Raw genomic sequence first — 21497 nt, 5'->3', positions numbered from 1 at the left:
ACCTTGTTGTTTACATAAGAAACCAAAACTTCACTTGGGCCTTTTCGGAAATTTTGTCGCGAAGTGCATTGTAGGAATGGCAGCAATTTCGCTGTCTCTTGGTGAGTTTTCATTAACGATAATAACCTTGGTTCAGACTGCAAGCAAATGTGGCCCAAATCCGATTGTTTTGCCCATATGTGACCTGTATCCGATCTGTTCAAGACACTTTGAACAGCACATATTTGATTTTTTTTCCAAATCTGACCCAAGCCACTTTCATATGTGGTCCAAAATCTGATATGTATCTGATATTTTGCAATGCGACTTCAATCTGAACGGCCAGCTCGCATTTATCCGAGCGTTCTGGTTACTTCTATGATTGACACAGCAAACGTAGAGACCCGGAGGTACGTTTTTTTGAGTTTCTGACTGGTTTAAAGCATTTACAATTCCCATACACACCTAAACATTGCACTATCCACGGGCTGACCTTTAGCACCACAGTGTTTTCACAGTTATCGGGCTTGAAGATCGCCAAATCACCCGATCTTGAACCCAGGTACTGTGCTGTTGCCCATAACAACGGACAGATCGTAAGTTCAAAATGGCGCAGCCCTCCAGATACGTCATATGATATGGCATATGTCCTCATTCCTAATTACCTCAGGACCTCTTTCGCGCATGTGGGTCACTTCAGGGTCACATTCAGTTTATACTCAAAACTGATAGAAGTCGCATTTAATGTGTAAAATGAACGAACACATAAAAAAATCCAAATTGTGCATTAAGACCTGCCGTCTGCATGTAGCCTTCCACTGAAGAAATTAACACTAACACTATCCTCGTGAAATGTAAACAACCTGAACTGTCTGAAGAAAAAAGTTTTTTTTCTTTCATCTACAACTTTCTACAATCATTTACTTTAACATTATCTTCTGCGTTTTTCAGTGAAAATCTGATATTTTCTGATATTTAATGTACTGAACTGATCCACATGTTCATAAAAGCTCAAATGTTCTTATATCAAACAAACAAACATAAAACTAGCATCGACAACACAGGAGTCAAACATACGGCCCACCAAAGAGTCCAATCAAGCCTGTGGGATGAATTTGTAAAATGCAAAAATTACACTGACGATATTAGCAATCACTGGTGTCAAAATCATTGTAGTTCAGGTTCCACATACAGACCAATCCGCTCTAAAGTGGATCAGACCAGTAAAATACTATCATAATAACCTATAAATACATACAAATTACGCATTTTTCTTTTTTGTTTTAATGTAACAAAGTAAAATTACATGAAAATATTTACATTTACAAACTATCCTTTCACAAAAAAACAGTGAAATATCTGAACACGCATGAACAACCTGAAATTTCTTAAGAGAAGTAAATGTTATTTTAACAATATTAAATGTTTTGTGCATTTGTAGGTCAAGGTCAAGTTTATTTCTATAGCACATTTATACTGTAAGTTCTGTACAAAGTTGTAGATAAAAATACAAGACATGATAAAACTAGCAAAAATAAGAATAAATATAAGATATAATAAAACTGATAAAAATAGACTATGATTATAATTATAATAGATATAATGATATAACAGAGCTATAATATTGTAGATCCACTGACAGCTGTAAGTTGTGTTAATAATAAGCTGCAATGTAATATTGTTGAAATTGTTCTTATTTTAGTGGCAAATTCCAACATTTTTACAATATTCTGCCTGTTACCAAATGGTTGTGTAACACTGTGTGTAATATACATGTATAAATGATAAGTTGAAATATAGTATGGTTAAAGTTGCACTTATTTTTATTATGAAATTGCAGTTTTTTCAGATTATTCAAATCTTTTTAGTGAAAGAATAATTTGTAGTGCTGGGCAGCAATTAAAATATTTCATCGCAATTAATCATGTGGATTTCTGCAATTAATCACGATTAATCGCACAGTTATATGGGGGGGAGTTGCCGGCATCAACAGCGTGTATTGCCTTTAAGTGATATTTCAGACTTGAAGTACTCCGGTGATAAAAATAATTCCACATTGCAGTGTTTATAAACAACTTTGTCCTTCTCAACCCCACCATCTGAAGACATTTAAAATGAAAATGTCCATGGAAAAGACCGTTACTTTTCTCCACATTTATGTCCACACCAGTTTATTTCTGGTTGTGAGTGATTGACAGGAGTCTTAAGCCCACCCCAAATGCTGTCATTGGTTGAAACGTACGTGTATTCTCAGAGCGAGAGCAACGGACTTTCAAAATAATATGTGATGTTCAGTTGTTAAAAGCAAGCAAAGGGGGTCCTCAAGTGGTCGCAATAAGTTCCACTAACGTATGTTTTGTCCTTGCGGTGTTTCCGTAGCCAGTTTGGACATAGGAAGGAACTAACAGACACGTTTCTTTCACTCTGTTTGTATGGCCCCAAAAACATTTGCCTGTGAGTATTTTATGTTCAGTTGTTGTAAGAATGAATAGTATAAAATACCTCTGATATGAACCTTGGTTGCTGGATAAAAGATGTAAATCTTAATTAATCTGTAAATGCTAATTGTTAGCATGTCTATGGATTTTCCCATTCAAGTTAGCATCGAGCTAACAATCTTTTTCCCATTCATTTAAATGTATAATGCCATGTAAATGTACTAAGGCAATAAACAGAACTGAGACATATTTTGTTTGTATGTTGCAGTTTTACAGTGAGTGTCAAGTAAAAGATTTGCAGAGAAGTTTTCGGCATCTGGCTTTTCTTGGGAAACCTGTTGTCTATCTGCCGAGCTAATCGCTACATGCACACAAGCAGTGGCAGAATAATATGAGTTATGATAAAACGACATTAACGTGAGATAAAAAAAATTGTCGGCGTTATTTAATGAATGTGTTAACGCAGTAATAACACGTTAACTTGCCCAGCCCTAATAATTTGTTTTCATATTTTCATAATTTATTGTTGTTTTTTTTTTTGCACTAAAGCAGAAAAGTTTGGAGGTGTCATTATTAGTTTATTATGTTATTATTTTACTATAGATCATACTGTTCTGTATGTGGAACTAAAACGACTTCAACATCCATGACTATTAACATTTTCAGTGTAGTTTTTACACTTAACAAATTCATCCCGCAGTCGGATCGGACCCTTCGGGGGGCTGGTTTTGGCCCGCGGGCCGCATGTTTGACACCCCCGCTCTAAGTGATACATCTGTCAGTTTGACGACAACCATGCATCAGAATACCTGCTGAAAATACAGTGAAAAGACAACATTTAGTTTAATCAATCTCAGATCTGCACCTGCAAGAAGTATTTTTTTTAGTTCTTGGCCAAACACAACATCAGTCACGCCTAAAATAGATGCTGCTATATTTACCCACTCCACAGATGATACCGGAGCTCAAATACAAACAGATGGGTATTAGACGGCTGTATTGAACTCAAACGTTTGCAAACACTCTCATATTTTTGTGTTTGGAGTCTTACCTCACATGACTGGATGCAGTGGATGTGTCGAGGGTCGGGATACCACTTCATCAGCCCGGTGCAGATTATGCTCTGGAAAACAATGCAAACAAGGACGACATATTAGCAATGTAGATGTAGATAATAATAATAATAATAATAATAATAATAATAATAATAATAATAAACTTATTTGTATAGCACCTTTCGTACAGAAATTGTAGCCCAAAGTGTTTCACATTGATTGAAAAATACAATATTAAAATACATTAAGATTTGATTAGAAATACAATAAAATAAAAATAAATATAAAAACAGCGCACATTAAAATATTTGATTATGCATAGAATTTTTGAAGTGCAAGAAATAAGATGAAATTTGAGAGAAATACAATAAAATAAAAATAAAAGCAGCGCACATTAAAATATTTGATTATGCATAGAATTTTTGAAGTGCAAGAAATAAGATGAAATTTGAAATACAATAAAATAAAAAATAAAAACAGAAATACAATAAAATAAAATAAAATAAAAACCGCACATTCCTGGTTCCTGAATTGTGACCCCATTTTTATCTCCTTTCAAAGGCTAATGAGAATAAAAATATTTTTAATTTGGTTTTAAATATATTCAGTGAACTGGCTTCTCTAATGTCTTTTGGAATTGTATTCCATAACTTTGGTGCATAGTTAGTAAAGGCTGCGTCCCCCATTTTCTTTGTAATATTTCTGGGAGTCGCTAGTAACCCTGCGTTTGATGACCTCAGTGTTCTAGTTTGTACATAATTGATCAGTGAGTTTGCAATGTAAGAATGATGTAGTAATGTAGATGAAGACATTAACTGTGTTTTATTATGTCACACACACTCACAAAGCTTTGTTTAGCGCAGCATGACCCCTTACCCCTTGCACTCCAGCAACTCCACCCATTTTGTCCAAATATGGTCACTTCCAGTTTCAAATATAGTGATAATAAAAAAAAAATTACATGTATCAAAGTAGCTGTTAAATTCAGCATACCTCTGTCCTCTTATATACAGGATATAGTCTAGATCAGGGGGTCAAACATAAGGCCTGTGGACCAAAACTGGCCGAACAAAGGGTCCAAACTGGTCTGTGTGATGAATTTGTGAAATGAAAAAATTACACAATTAAGGATATTATTTTAATTCAGAGGCTCTCGACTGAATCAGAAATATAAAATATTAACCTCGCTTAATAACCTATGACTGATGACAACTCCAAATTTTTCTCTCTTTTTTTTGTTTTAGTGTGAAAAAAGTAAAATACTATTACGGAATTGTTTATATTTACAAACTATTCATTCACAAAAAAATATGAATAATTTAAACAATAGAACAGAAGAACTATGAAAATTCGTTTAGAGGCTCTGTTTCTGTTTATCAAGTGCAAAAAGACTATAAAAATATCACAGAAAATATTGAAAAATACTGGCAATATATAAAAACTACAACAATTACATATTAAATATACAAACACTACTGAAATATACCATAAGTTAACTCTGTACTACAGATATATACAATGTATTTTTCATTTTTTCATTTAATTTATTTCGTTCATGGTTGTGCATTTCATCAGTAGACATTCAGTCATCATCAGGTGAACAAACATATACACATCCATGCTCGAAAAGGAGCAGGATGGAGAAAATCTTACATTTCCTGCTCCCCTCTAAATAATAATAGCCTTAATGGTTAGCTAGACACAAGTATCTATAAAGTCATACTGCATAAAGTCAGACAAACCAAACAAAATACATCCAAAGATAGTACAATATGAATACAAAACCAAGTGCAAAACTACATATCTAGAAAGTACAAAACAAAACATAGGTAAATATATACCTGATAAAATGATGCAAAACATTTACGACACCAGACCAAAACTAGAAAAGCACTCAGAGAGCGCAGACCTCCACCAAGGCAGCTCAGCCTCCCATGCTGTGATCTACTAAAAATAACACCTGGACTTTGGACTTAGACCCTTAGCATTGATATTATCGTCTTTTTTATTGTGTTTTCCTCTATTCCATGTGTTTTGCCAAGATATAAAATATGCATTATTAGATTCCTTAGCCAAGAAAACATACTTTTAGCAATTGGATTCACTTTGATATCATGATTAGTTCAGAATTTATGAACGAAAATCACTTTTTTGGAAATGGCGGTTTACTCCTGGATCTACCTCTATAGTTGTTGAAAACAAATCCGTTGGCACACTTCAGATTTCACATAGTCATGGCTATATTTTAGTGTTTGTTGCATGTCAATACCATAATTTGTTCCCTTGTTAGGATGAAAATTCCAAAACTCCACTATTTTTTCCTGTTCTGGATCATGGTATCCAGAATTTTGTGAGGATCCAGATCAGTCTTCAATATCTTGTAGAACCTGTTGGGAACTTATTTTGTATTTTTTTTTTTTTTTTTTTTTTTAACCCTCCGGTATCCCATCCAGCAAGGCCCTTACTGAGCACCAAGTGTGCCTTTTTGGCACACTTGTGGAATAATGTCCAAAAAAATGTTCATACAGTTTGTTTTTAATTCTTTTACAATTTTTTCTATTTCATCAACTAGAGCCGTAAATAAAAATACCAAATACTCAATAATTGTCACATTTTTTAACCCTTTAAATGCTGTGTTTGTAATGTAAACAAACCATTTTTTTGGATGCAAAAAAACACAATTTTTTTTTCTTTTTTTTTCAATATACTACATAAAAAGTGAATCACATATTATTTGATTTTTTTCATCCTGGCATATGTCAATGATTATCTCCAACACTGGTTAATTTGCATTATTATTTTTGGCGTTGGGTCAAATGTTCAAAATTTCTAGCATCTGTCACCAAGTGTGCGTAAAATGCCCAGCTATAAATCAAACTATTAAATATTATATTTGGATTTATTTTTCTGCTCTAATTTGATTTTATTTTTGTAAATCCAGGTCAGCCCTAATCATACAGATCAAATGGAAGAAATAGTGCGTTTCAGGCACACTTGGCAGACAGATGCTAGTCTTGTAATTTTCTTTTGTTTACAATGTGCAAATTTAGTTAGTGGCCAGAATTCAAAGATCATGCAAAAATGAACAACTTTTGAATTCTAACCTAATTTAAATTGTGAAAAATAAAATGAAGTTTTTTAAAATGAAGTGCAAAGTGTGCCTAAAAGGCGCACCCGGATACCGGAGGGTTAACAGAGCACTGACCATTCATTGTGGAGTTACACATACATATGTTGAAAATATCCCTGTCTCCCAATGATAAAGAATCATTTTAAAAATTCCTGGATCCAGACAGTGATCCAGATCATTCCCAAAATCTAATCATTTGTTACTCGTCCCATTTTGGACATTTCCTGAAAATTTCATCAAAATCTGTCCATAACTTTTTCAGTTATGTTGCTTGCTAACTAACCAACCAACCAACAAACCCTGGCAAAAACATAACCTCCTTGGCAGAGGTAATAAGTAAATAAATCTGTCACAAGATGCAAAAACAAATATGAAGCAAAATGTAAAAACTTACAACTGTTCATATAATCTCACTGTATGCCATATAATGATATATACAGGTAATAAAGGGTATACACAAGGTCAAATTAAAAAAAAAAACAAAAAAAAACAAACAAGGTGCATGGGTTGTGATAATAAAGTAGATTCTGACATGTTCTGTTTTCCCTGGCAGAAACACAGAAAATAGAAGCAAAACAATCATTTTATACAGTTGAAGTGGATGCAAAACTCCATCTTTTGTGGTGAAATGTGGGTGTGGATGCGGTCGACAGTCTTTTATTGACCCCAGAAATTTACAAGGTGGTTAGGTGGATGCGGACGGGGAAAGCCGATCCTCCTCTGGGATTTCCTGCATGAGGGAGACCTGAGTGGAGACAACACAATGCCTCGGGATAACAAGGCACCGCCGGAGATATGGCGTAAGGAGCCTGACAACCCTCCAACTATTTGACCTTGGCGGGGGTGGATTCGACGAAAGAACGACCACCCAAAAATAAGGTGAAATGGGGGCAGCGCTCGGGACGGAATTAACCCGTAAAGACCCAAACATCCACCCCCGACCAAAACCATCTACTGATCTAAATGTTTATCCACTAATTGTATCAATAATTATTGTAAAATACAGTTATTCATCTTTTCATGGTCATCAGATATGACCCGTTTGGACGTTCAGAGGCCCCGTAGTTACCATGGAAACACCGTCATCAAACCCATGGAGCTGGATCAATGACAGTGGATGGACACACTGGGTTTATGTTTAGTTAATGAGAGATTTTAATGAAAAAGTCACTTTTTCTTGTAATTTACATGTAGCTGAGTTTGAAGTAAAGTCATATTCTGAATAAATCTCATGTAGAAAAGTGGTTTAGTGGCTTTTGCAGATTCTTTCAATGTCAAGTCAAGTCCTCCTTCCATATAAACGGCTGGTTTTAGCATTTCTTGTTTGTTTAAGGGGAAAAATAACCTTATAGTTTTGATATATTGTGCAAAAGCAACTGCACCAACTGTAAATTTAATAGTATAGTTATAAATATCCTCCATCGTCCAACACCACCTACTGATCTAAACTGTTTAATACCTGTTGATCCACTAATCCTATCAATACATGTAAATAATTGGTGTAAAATACAGTTATTCATATTTTCATGGTCATCAGATATGACCCGTTTGGACGTTCAGAGGCTCCGTAGTTACCATGGAAACACCGTCATCTTCTACAACATTGATTCACCAGTAAAACCCATGGAGTTGGCTCAATGACAGTGGATGAACACACTGGGTTATGTTCAATTAATGATATATTTTACTAAAAAAGTCATTTTTTTTCTTGTAATTTACATGTAGTTGAGTTTGAAGTAAAGTCATTTTCTGAATAAATCCTATGTATAAAAGTAGTTTAGTGGCTTTTGCAGATTCTTTCACTGTAAAGTCACATCCTCTTTCCATATAAACAGTTGTATTTAGCATTTTTTGTTTGTTTTAAGGGGAAAATAACCTTATAGTTTTGATATATTTGTGCAAAAGCAACTGCACCGACTGTAAATTTAATAGTATTGTTGTAAATATCCTCCATCGTCCAACACCATCTACTGTACTGATCTAAACTGTTTAATACCTGTTGATCCATTAATTTTATCAATCCATGTAAATAATTGGTGTAAAATACAGTTATTCATCTTTTCATGGTCATCAGATATGACCCATTTGGACGTTCAGAGGCTCCATAGTTACCATGGAAACACCGTCATCTTCTACAACATTGATTCACCAGTAAAACCCATGGAGCTGGATCAGTGACAGTGGATGGAAATGCTTGTTTTATGTTTAATTAATGATATATTTTACTGAAAAAAGTGACTTATTCTTCAGTTTTCTCTGTTTTGATATAATAACCTTTGAATTTACTCTGAGCCTTTATAAACACCTACATGCAAATACCTGATTTTCACACAAATATTAAAATTCAGATAATAACATGATAATAAATGGTGATAAATCACTTAGGAAAGTTTTTGGAAGTCACCACAAAAGTATTTCTTTGTCTTTAAGGGTTTGTTAATTAACATGGTTAAAAAAAGATGTCATTTTAGTTTTAATGACGTTTTATCGACAAACTGAGGAAAAAATCATGAGCTGATCACTTTTATCTAATACCTGTTCATGCACTAATTTTATCAATACATGTAAATAATTGGTGTAAAATACAGTTATTCATCTTTTCATGGTCATCAGATATGACCCATTTGGACGTTCAGAGGCTCTGTAGTTACCATGGAAACACTGTCATCTTCTACAACATTGATTCACCAGTAAAACCCATGGAGTTGGATCAATGATATTGATTTTTATGTTCAATTAATGCTATATTTTTCTGAAAAAAGCTACTTTTTCTCTGGTTTCTGTTTTCTGATATAATAACCTTTGAATTTATTGAGTTTTCATGAACACCAAAATTAAATATAGGAAATGAAATCCAAGAAAATACATGATTTACACTGAAAAAATGCAAAATACGGAAGATAATCTTATAATAAATGGTGATAAATCAGTTAAGAAAGATTCAAATCATTTGGGAACTGCCACAAAAGTAACACTGGGTCTTTGTGGGTTAAAGCAGAAGTGGTTTCGAAGATACAATGTTGGGAAACATGACCCACCTTTGAGCAAAACATCAGCAATTGAACCCAGACCCAAGTCCTGGCATCCCTACGTGTGTGTTGATGGTAACTCGTACACAGCGCGTAGTGTTTGTGTCAGACGGGTTCTTCTGAAGAGCCTTGACGTCAACTAGAACCTTCTCCTCACTATCGGACTGTGGTTTCCAGTAATGCAGAAACACTTTAATAATAACAAACACTCTAAAATACACATTACATGTACGATAGTGTGTGATTAGCCGCTCCAGCAGTTCCTAGAAAACTCTAAAAGATAGTGCCTTGCCAATGTTTGGGTCAAGAATCTGATAGGAAACATTTGCACATATTGTGACGAATCCAAAACTTTGTGCAGTAATTTGACAATTGATGGTCAGTCTGAGTTTCATTCAAAGCAGATTCTGAAGCAGCTGGAGGTCAAATCAGCAAGGATTGATGTTCTTATGTTTGTTTCATAGAAAAACCTGAAAATTTGTGTTAATTTTGCAGAGTTGTTTCCCTTCAGCTCTCAACAAAACTCTGATGGTGGTCTTTACTGTTAAAAGTGTTGCAGTATTTGTAGAGTCACGTTCAAGCTCACACTGACGGGTTGGAACTGTGAGATTTAAGGAGCAGTTTTATCTTTTTATGTTATTACCTCCGCCAAGGAGGTTATGTTTTTGCCAGGGTTTGTTTGTTTGTCTGTCTGTTTGTTTGTTTGTTTGTTTGTCTGTCCGTTAGTGTGCAACATAACTCAAAAAGTTATGGACAGATTTGGATGAAATTTTCAGGGTTTGTTGGAAATGGGATAAGGAAGAAATGTTTAAATTTTGGTGGTGATCGGGGGTGGGGGGGCCCACGGGGGGGGGGCCACTGATCAGCCTTGGCGGAGGTCTGCGCTCTCCGAGTTCTTCTAGTATTACATTAGATTAGATGAGATTAGGTTAACCCTGTAAAGCCTGAACCATTAAATCACTGACAGAAAATTCCAGTTCTTTGAAACTGGAGCCTTTATTGGTCCTTCTGAACAACTCCAAAAATTTGTTTGCAAACATCAATTTCCATGTTTGAGTTTCAATTTTGTATCATATTTGTTACATCGGGTCTCAGTGCTCAAATATACTAAGAGGCAATAGAAACGCAACATTGTGTTTTTGTGATATTAATTTGAATTTTTCATAATTTATTGAGCAACATCAATTTGTATCATATTCTGTATCATTCTGTTGGAATAACGCCGACCCCATGTGCGCCTATTTTCCCTACAGACGTCCGTCAGCACCAAACCCACATTGGCACGGTATGACCGGATGCCATCCTCTCGTAGCCAACGTCGCACTGTGCTGGAGCTGATAGGCCTTTGGTGATGTCCTGTTGTCTCTGCAGCAGTACGAGTCACTGGCAGAAAACGGTCACGCAGGTGCATGACTTGTAGGTGCCCATCCTGTGCACGGGCAGGAACATGTGGTTGGCCGGGTCGTGGTCTGTCCGCCGTTGCACCTAAGCGTGGCGTGGTGACCGTCTGTGACAGCTTGGATTTTTCCTCCAGGTTTTTATAGCCTTGGCTAGTTGAGCAATATTAATCAAAAGAACTCATTAAAAATTTTCAAATAATGTCAGATCGAACCACTCCTTAAAAATCAGGGATTGGCACCGTCCACCACGTGATTTTAATGCCTGAGCTGAAAAATGTGGTTCCATTGTTTCAATAGTCACCAGTGATTGCCAACAAATTATGTTTTGTGTACAAAGCAGTTGCATGCAGTTTTACTCTATATTGTACTTTGTTGCATTTCTAATGCCCCTTAGTATATTATTATTTTTTAACAAAAACATAATATAACACAAAAACTTCTCTAACAAATTGGTAATTCCTTTTCAAAATTGTCCCAGTTCTTCCTCCTTCCTCATTAATGACAGTCTTGTAGTGTCACTGGAAAGGCCTCTGGTGAATGAATCCCTCCCCCTGGTGGATTGTCTGTGTATTGCATGTATCTAATTGTATACATCAGGTTTTTCAAGAAAAAAAATATCACACTGATAACATAGAGGGCTTCAAAACTCATGTAACAGAAATGATATGTTTGGCGTTATAGGGTTAACAAATAAAAACACAATGACTGACCCAGTGGTTTCCAACCTTTTTTCGCTCATGACCCCATTTTATAACATCACAAATTTCTGGCGACCCCAGACATTCAAAACATATATATAATTTTTTTTTTTTTTTTTTGCTAAAATTATTTTGTTTTTGATGATGTAATATTTTACTTTACTATGTTGCAAATAAACATTAATTTTAGAGGACATTTAGTCTATATAATGTATACTATTATGGACAGATGCAGTAAAGCCAGGTGTAGATTATTGCACAAAGAGAGAATTGGATTTTCCTTGGTCAGGATATGTACAGTCAGTCCAGCTTGGATTTACAAGGCTGACAATTAATACTGAACAAACAAGAACTCAAACTAGGAATTATGAAAGAGCTGCAGCATCTGAAACTGACCACAATGAACATTTGACAGATAAACAGAACCACAGTGCTTCAGTTTCAGCTTCAGTTTGTCATGTCTGTTATGGATTGGGATTGTCTCTGTCAACTCACCACATATTGTTTATTTGTAAGTTTTTTTTTTTTTTTTTTGTTTTTTTTTTGTTATGTTTTGTTTTTTTTACTTTTTATCAATTACTAGAAATTTCAGGTGACCCCACATAGGGTCCCGACCCAAAGGTTTACAAGCACAGAACTAAATTGTAAAATACTGACGGTGTAAAAAATGTCTTTGTCATTTTATCAACATGTTTAGGTCAGTGTGTAAATGTGTGTCTGTTGTCACTGATTTATTTTTCTTATTGCTTATTATTATTATTATTATTATTATTATTATTATTATTATTACCTCCGCCAAGGAGGTTATGTTTTTGCCAGGGTTTGTTTGTTTGTTTGTTTGTTTGTTTGTCTGTTTGTTTGTCTGTCCGTTAGTGTGCAACATAACTCAAAAAGTTATGGACAGATTTGGATGAAATTTTCAGGGTTTGTTGGAAATGCAATAAGGAAGAAATTATTAAATTTTGGTGGTGATCGGGGGTGGGGGGGCCCACGGGGGGGGGGGGGGGGGGGCACTGATCACCCTTGGCGGAGGTCTGCGCTCTCCGAGTGCTTCTAGTTATTATTATTATTGTTGTTGTTGTTATTATTATTATTATTATTATTATTATTATTATTATTATTATTACTTACTTACTTACTTACTTACTTTCGTACTTATGTTAATTATGACTTGTATATCTTTGTTACTACTACACTTTATTATAATTTTTCTCACAAACATTGCTCAGATCAATAAAGTTCTATCGAATCTAAAACGTAAAGTGTCTGCACTAACTCCGACACTTAGACTACGCTCAGACTTCAGGTAAACGTGACCCAAATCTGATTTTTTTTTTTTTTTTTTTTTTTTACCATATGTGACCTCTATCCGATCTGTTAAAGCCAGTTTGAACAGCACAAATCTGACCCAGGCTACTTTCATATGTGGTCCTAAATCCGATACGTATCTGATATTTTGCAATGTGACTTCAGTCTGAACAGCCAGGTCGCATTTATCCGACTTTTACGTCATTGAAATGCGACAAACGTCACAACTCTACGTCCCAGGAGGAGGAGCGGCTGAAAAAACGTAATTATTTCCGTAAACACAGTGTGTGTCTGCGTGGTCATGTATTACATCAGGACTTCTTTTCCACTTGTGGGTCACTTCAGGGTCACATTCAGTTCATACTAAAAACTGATAGAAGTCGCATTTAATGTGTAAAATGAACGAGCCCACAAAAAAAAATCGGATTTCACCCAAAGTCTGAATTGTGCATTAAGACCTGCTGTGTGAATGTAGCTAATGCATACTATTTGTTAAGTGGGACAGTGACTTACACGTAATACCTTTATTGGAACACCATGTGTAAAAATAATAATAATATTAATAATAAATTCAGGGCTCATTAAATCGTCTGAGATCCAGCGTTAAAGCTCATCCAAAGCGGGGGTTGTTCATTTTTGGGTCTAAACCTTTGACTGAACTCTGGGTTCAAGGTGAGTCTGTGGCTGCTTTGGCCTCATGTTGCTCCGTCCACCAGATGTTCCGATGCATTATTCAGACTAATAGATGTTTTTGTGTAAAAATATCTGCGCTGTTTGTCAACGGATCGGCTTTCACTGATCTCCGGACCGGTTGCCTGGCAGCCCGTGAGCAAAACAACAACTGCTTCTCAAAACTTGCCAGGACTTTCCAAATGGTAGCAGAACCCACAATCCCTCGCTCAAGTTTCAGGTATTTAGACCAATCAAGCTATCTCATTTTTCACCACAACATGCCTCATTTTGCAACATGAAACAGCTCAGAAACAGGTGCAGGAGCCTAATCGGACAAGAATTTCTCCTCTGAACTCTGCCTGTGGGTACAGCAGACATCGATAGAGGCATTTTAGTCCAAATTACCTTGTTATGAACAGTTATCGATACTATGACTACAAAGCCCGCCTGTCTCTGCAAATAAAATCCACCAAAACAGCAGGAAGACGGTTCAGTTGGAACACCACATTTGCTCTTTAACCCATAGATGAGTGAGTGTCTGGACTTTACATTCTTCCATAAATGGGTCTAAAATGACCCATGTTTAAATCAGTATTTTTTAACAATATTAATAAAATAATAATAATAAATTTGATTTATAAGTGCTTTCATGGAACCCAAGGACTCTGTAAAAGGATAAAAAGTAGGATACATTTTTTTAAAATGCCATTTTTGTCATTCTGTCATGTTAAAAATTATCATCTGTATTATATTTTGGTCCACAAAAGATTCTTTTGAAACTAATAATTTCATGTTTGATTTTTTTTTTTTTTTTACATTTTTAACAATTAAATGTTTTTTGATATTTTGAAAATTTGAGAAGTATACGTAGTATGTAATATATACTATACAACAGCAATAAAGGAAAGTCAGCTCTATATAGAGTGAATCAAAGGTTCAGATTAATTCCATTGAAAATGAATGGGGGGTCATTTTGACTCACCTATGGAAGCTTGGGATAGTAAAACAAAAAACAAAACACAAAGTGCAAACACTTGAAAACCCTCAGCCTTCAGTCAAAGTTTTTGCACATCCAGATGGACGACGATCTGATGATAATACTATAATTTCATAAAATCTACAAAAGATAAGTTAAAAATTTAATGGCATGATGTGATTTTTTGAGGAATACCTGGAATATGGAATAACAACTTTTCATTACAAAGATTTTGCAAAAAAAAAAAAACAACCTCACTGGGTCATTTTTGACCCACTTCTGCATCTAAGGGTTAAAGTGTAAAAAAGCTTGAGTTCAACCCATGCATTTATCATAACTGACGTTAAGAATCCCTCTTAAAGGTGCGGGAGACTTTCGTGACCAATTTTTCATCAAATCTGTCAAACCTCAGTCATATCCTCAACATCATGAATCTCTAAGTCTTTCTGTGATTACTCACCTGAATCTCTTGCATTATGGTAAAAACTTTCTTAGCGCCATCCACCATAAACAAAACCATTTGTTTAAAAATTGAGCCGGGAGGTAACTCGGGCATCTTTGGAATTTTGTTGCGACATGCATTGTGGAAAACGGAGGCTCGTGCAGCCACCTGACAGCGACAGCTGCTACAGACACGACATGGAAACGGCAGGAGCTCCCTTCCCTCTATGCATATTCCTCCAGCCGTTTCTGCATTTCAAACGTTTCCGCGTCGTGTCTGTTTCATCCATATAATACATGGTTGCACTGCCGCTGTCAGGTGGCTGCGCGAACCTCCCTTTCCCACAATGCACGTTGTGACAAAATTCCGAAGATGCCCAAGTTCCCTCCCAGCTCTGTTTGTAAACACATGGTTTGTTTCTGGTGGATGGCACTAAGAAACTGTTCACTGTAATGCAGGAGATTCAGGTGAGGAATCACACAAAGACTTACAGATTCATGATACTGAGGATATGACTGAGGTTTTACAGATCTGATGAAAAATTGGTCACGAAAGTCTCCCGCACCTTTAAGTCATTGAACTCTGCCAAGTATTGTTCCATTCTCCAAACCCACATGCTCCATTCTGCACATGCTCAGTTCCATCTCGGTCAAAACTGGATGATGAAACACATTAGTTTGGTTATTTTTTCTTCTTAACAATAAGCAAAAAATCATTTGTATATGTTTGTGTCTGATGCAGCCACATCTTTAAAAACACAATTAAGATTTGTCTGCAAATATTTCACGATAATATTTGAGATTGAGTAAACTTTTAAGGATGTCTGGAAAATTTTTTCCACTGCTGTAAATGATGAGCAGCTCAGTGAATGGACGCCTAAGGAACAAATCATCACCGTCCTAAAACCCCGGGCTGCATTTTTGAGTCATTGAGTGTTTTGCCTAAATCATCAAATACTCAATTTCTGGTTAAGGTTTTTTCTTTTCCCTGAAAAAATGATTTAGGTGATTATTTTAGGAAGGTGACAACATTCTCTGGTAAAGTGGGTCCCTTAATTTTTCAGCTCTAAACCCAAGGAAAATATCCCAGTCCAAAAATATCCCACTAATCACTATAAAGTCAAAACAATCTTGGATTAAAAACACTTTTTCTAGAGATTGAAAACTGACTTTTATTTTTTAATTTTAGATACACGCAGCAAGACATCAACACTAATTAACACACACTCTAGCTTTTATGCAGAAAAAATGTATACAGTTGGGTTTTTTTTTCATTTTCACGTTGTTGCATCTCTTATGTTGCTTTTGTATCGAAGCAAATGTGTGTCATCAGATATTGTATCTGATGACACACATTTGCTTCCATATATTTCAACAATTCAAAAAAAAAAAATTCAACTATAAAAAAATTCAAATTATGAAATACAACTATTAAAAAAAAGTCAACTATAAAAAAAATTCAAATAACGAAATACAACTATTCAAAAAAAATTCAACTCCAAAAAAATCAAATTACAAAATACAACAATTTTTTAAAAAATCAACTATAAAAAAATAAAATCACAAAATACAACCATTCAAAAAAAAAAAAAAAAAAAAAAGATTGCAAAATACAACCGTTCAATATCTGATGACACACATTTGCTTCCATACTTTTGTCTTTACAACCGAGGCTTCATATCTGTATTTCACAGGGCTTTGCTGAAAATAACAACATATCATATTATTGCTCCATAAAACATCCTTAATTTCCTTCAGAGTATCTCCATGACCTGTTCTGGGTCCCGACCCCAGGTTTGGTAAAAACATCTCTACTTCATTTCAGAACTGAACCGAGCTCACGCGAACCCGAAACCCGATCCATAATGTGAGTCTCACCTGGACTTTGGTGGGCAGGATCCAGTGGTTTAAAGACTCCGCCGTAGTGCCGTTTGGCAGAACCACCGGGTCACGCAGATCCATGTCCAGAGACACAATGCATGTTGGGAAGCAAACGGCACCTGTAGTGACATCATGTATATATATTAAAAAAAAAAAAAAAAAAAAGACAAATCAAACACTTACCTTCAGACTTCATTTGCATCTGCTGAATGTATTCATGCGCAAACACGGAGGAAAAAACAGATCACATAACTTCAGAGCGCGCACTCATCCGTCATCCGAGGTTTACACTTTTGGCAACTGTCGCTTTTAGAGAGTTCCTACTGTTCGACCATGTGTGTGTGTTGTGTAGTTTACTCTTCCCATGAATCTCCTCCTGGTATTTAATAACTAATATTTCGACCACAATATGTCAATTTAATTCAACCAGCTCCGTATGAGTAAAAAGTCACGTTTGGCCTGTTTGCGGGAGCGTGATGTCATGAGTTGACGATGCCAAGTTACTATAGCGTTTAGCGTTCAACAAACATTCACTAAGCGTTTAAGCATGCACGCCATTCTACTGAAGCTTCCTTACAACTAATGCCAGGCAGGTGGAGGCGTTCACTCGTTCTTATTATTCATACACAACAATTTTAGGTACATTTTACCAAAAAAATGCATTATGATAGACCAGTGGTTCTTAACCTTGTTGGAGGTACTGAACCCCACCAGTTTCAAATGCGCATTCACCGAACCCTTCTTTAGTGACGGCCAAGCGGGGCGTGACATCACAAATCATATGTAGGCCGACAAGTCAACCCGGTTTTCGTTTCATCTCGCTCCGAACTTTCCAAACCACGCAATTTTGACATTAAAAAAAAAGATAATTGCATGTAGTGTATCAAAAAAAAGTTCTCGCTGTACTCCTTCAGTATTTTTGTGATCGTTGTTTTATTACAGCACTAGCTTGGCTTTAGCGTAATATGATTTCTCCATCCGCGACGGTGCATCAGTCGTCACATGATTGTAACTGACCAGTGCAGTGACCGAAAAATGTAAACAAACGCAACACATGGCTGCCTCCGTGGTTAACAGGAAGTAGCAAAAGTCATAACGATGTGGAAAATACTCAAATAATTCATCGTCAGACGAGTGGAAGAGATTATAAACACTTCTGGATGTGTTGTAGTGCTATGAGCAACAACAATACACCGTGTATATTGGACCTAGCCTGGCACACACACCCGACTAATGAGTCGAGTGTGTGTCTTGACCTCCGCCGAACCCCTGAGACTGACTCACCGAACCCCTAGGGTTCGATCGAACCCAGGTTAAGAACCACTGTGATAGACTTTAGAGGATGTTCCATTTTTAGGTGCGTTCATTAGCATTTTACACTATGAAACTATAGGTCGGATTCATTTCAAATTTACATGAATGTTCCTTGGGACAATGTCTACAAAGTTTATCCAGAAATTTAGATTTTTGCATTTTTTTTTCAATTTTATTAAATATTGGAAGTTTGTCCATACAATGGTCTATATTTTGGTGGCTTATACCATGGAAATGATTACAGATATCAGTATATTTACTATTGACCACTAATAGGAAGTCTTTAATTTGGGTCCATGACCTTTGACCTTCAGTGACCTTGAAGGGTCAAAATCAAGGTCACCAATGTCTAGATTTCAACAATCTTCTTTGTAAGGACTGGTTGAGTTCATTTCAAATGTTGTATGTTTCTTCTTTGGGATAATGTCTACAAAGTTGGATCACAGTTTTGAGAAATTGAGATTTCATTTAATCGTTTACAAATTTTTGAAAATGTTTGAACATTTTGTCTTGTACAATGGTCCATATTTTGGTGGCTTACACCATGGAAATGGTTACAGATATCAATATAGTTCCTATCCCACTGATAGGAAGTCATATATGGACTTTCATTTGGGTCCATGACCTTTGACCTTCAGTGAACTTGAAGGGTCAAACTCAAGGTCACCAATGTCTACATTTCAGTGATCTTCTTTGAATCAACTGGTTACATTCATTTCAAATGTTATATGCATCTTCCTTGGGATAATGTCTACAAGGTTTGTTAACAGTTTTGAGAAATTTAGATTTTTTAAAATCATTTACGAAGTTTTGAAAAGCTTTAAAAATGTTGTCTGTATAATGGTCAATATTTTTCGATTTTTTGGTGGTTTATTACATGGAAATGGTTACAGATATCAGTATAGTTATTATTGAGCACTGATAGGAAGTCATATATTGACTTTCATTTGGGTTCATGACCCTTGACCTTCAGTGACCTTGAAGGGTCAAACTCAAAGTCACCAGTGTCTACATTTCAATGATCTTCTCTTAAACTACTGGTCGGATTCATTTAAAATAATACATGTATCTATGTCTATAAAGTTTATTCACAATTTAGAGAAATTCAGATTTTTTGATTATATATTTTTAAACAATATTATGCCTTTAACTTATCATTTATACATGTGCATTACCGATCGGATCTACAAAGGCACAAAACATTTAGTAACAGGCAGAATATTGTTAAAATTGCACTTCATTTTCTTTAGACATTTCAGGTTGTTCACATTCAATTGTTAAAGGATAGTTGGTTTTTGTAATTATTTTCATAATTTAATGTTATTTCAGAGGAAATAAATGGAGTTGTCGTTATTTAGAGGAAGGATGTAATATTATTTTTTTCACATTAAACCAAGAAGAAAATTTGGAATCATTATTTGTAGTTTATGATGCTATTATTTTACTGTCGATCTATTAGTCTGTATGTTTGACACCCCTGCTCATGAGTATTTTTATTTAATACCATCATTTGGGAGTAAACCTGGAGCTGACTGTTTTGGACTTTAACAAGGCCAAGTCTCTGGTTTGTAATGTCTACGTCTCTGTAATGTCTTCCACATTTAGTTTATTGTAAGCCTCCATCGAGTTTAGATTCATATTATGAACAACACCTGTCTGGAGTCGATACAGAGCGTCTGTACCTCCACAGTTGTTTTTAGATGTGTTTGGTTTATTTATACACACACACGATCAGTCCGACAAACCGGAATGTTCGTTTTTATTCTGTTTGACAGCAGGAACAGAGTCCAATCAGCGCTGTTTACCTTATGATTTACGCTCGTATCCGTGGGAGGAGGGGGCACTTACCCACAGCCGTTCCCTGGTCACAGCTGTACTCCACCGAATGGAGATCAGGAGGAGGCGAGCACGAGCCCTGGAGCCTCGAACACATGGAGAACGACGCCGTCCATACGCCGTCTTTAGTGCAACGGATCACACTCTGCATAAAAACAAACACACGATTGGATTTACTGTTGAAAACAGAGACCATAATGAGTTTCTTAAAACTACGACTTTATTCTCATTATATTATGACTTTAGCCTCGAAATATCACGACTTTATTCTCGTTAAATAATTAGTTTTTTTTAAACTAGGACTTTATTCTCATTATATTAAGACTTTAGCCTCGAAATATTACGACTTTATTCTCGTTAAATAATTAGTTTTTTTTTTAAACTAGGACTTTATTCTCATTATATTAAGACCTTAGCCTCGAAATATTACGACTTTATTCTCGTTAAATAATGAGGTTTTTTTTAAACTAGGACTTTATTCTCGTTATATTATGACTTTATCCTCAAAATATTACGACTTTATTCTCGTTAAATAATGAGGTTTTTTTTTTAAACTAGGACTTTATTCTCGTTATATTATGACTTTATCCTCAAAATATTACGACTTTATTCTCGTTAAATAATGAGTTTTTTTTTTAACTACGACTTTATTCTCATATTAAGACTTTAGCCTCAAAATATTACGATTTTATTCTCGTTAAATAATTAGTTTTTTTTTAAACTAGGACTTTATTCTCATTATATTATGACTTTAGCCTCGAAATATTACGACTTTATTCTCGTTAAATAATTAGTTTTTTTTTAAACTAGGACTTTATTCTCATTATATTATGACTTTAGCCTCGAAATATTATGACTTTATTCTCGTTAAATAATGAGGGTTTTTTTTTAACTACGACTTTATTCTCATTACATTATGACTTTAGCCTCGAAATATTACGACTTCATTCTCGTTAAATAATGAGTTTTTTTTTTTTTAAACTAGGACTTTATTCTCATTATATTATGACTTTAGCCTCAAAATATTACGACTTTATTCTCGTTAAATAATTAGTTGTTTTTTTTTAAACTAGGACTTTATTTTCATTATATTATGACCTTAGCCTCGAAATATTACGACTTTATTCTCGTTAAATAATGAGGGTTTTTTTAAACTAGGACTTTATTCTCATTATATTATGACTTTAGCCTCGAAATATCACGACTTTATTCTCGTTAAATAATTAGTTTTTTTTAAACTAGGACTTTATTCTCATTATATTAAGACTTTAGCCTCGAAATATCACGACTTTATTCTCGTTAAATAATTAGTTTTTTTTAAACTAGGACTTTATTCTCAT

General features: G+C 35.2%; 1 protein-coding gene across 1 annotated transcript in view; it reads right to left on the bottom strand.

The window, feature by feature from the left end:
• Positions 1 to 3217: 3217 nt before the first annotated feature.
• Positions 3218 to 21497, bottom strand: part of LOC115437420 (pappalysin-2-like) — an 85130-nt gene continuing 66850 nt past the window's right edge. The window contains exons 11-14 of the mRNA XM_030160645.1: positions 20170 to 20302; positions 17005 to 17126; positions 3469 to 3540; positions 3218 to 3229 (exon numbers count right to left, since the gene is read on the bottom strand). Of these exons, the coding sequence (XP_030016505.1) occupies positions 3218 to 3229; positions 3469 to 3540; positions 17005 to 17126; positions 20170 to 20302 (339 nt within the window). The remainder of the gene's footprint in view (positions 3230 to 3468; positions 3541 to 17004; positions 17127 to 20169; positions 20303 to 21497) is intronic.

The sequence above is a fragment of the Sphaeramia orbicularis genome, chromosome 17 (assembly GCF_902148855.1).
Source record: "Sphaeramia orbicularis chromosome 17, fSphaOr1.1, whole genome shotgun sequence".
Classification (NCBI taxonomy): Eukaryota; Metazoa; Chordata; class Actinopteri; order Kurtiformes; family Apogonidae; genus Sphaeramia; species Sphaeramia orbicularis.
Note: the sequence above shows the minus strand (reverse complement) of the source record. Positions and strands in the feature narration are given on the sequence as shown.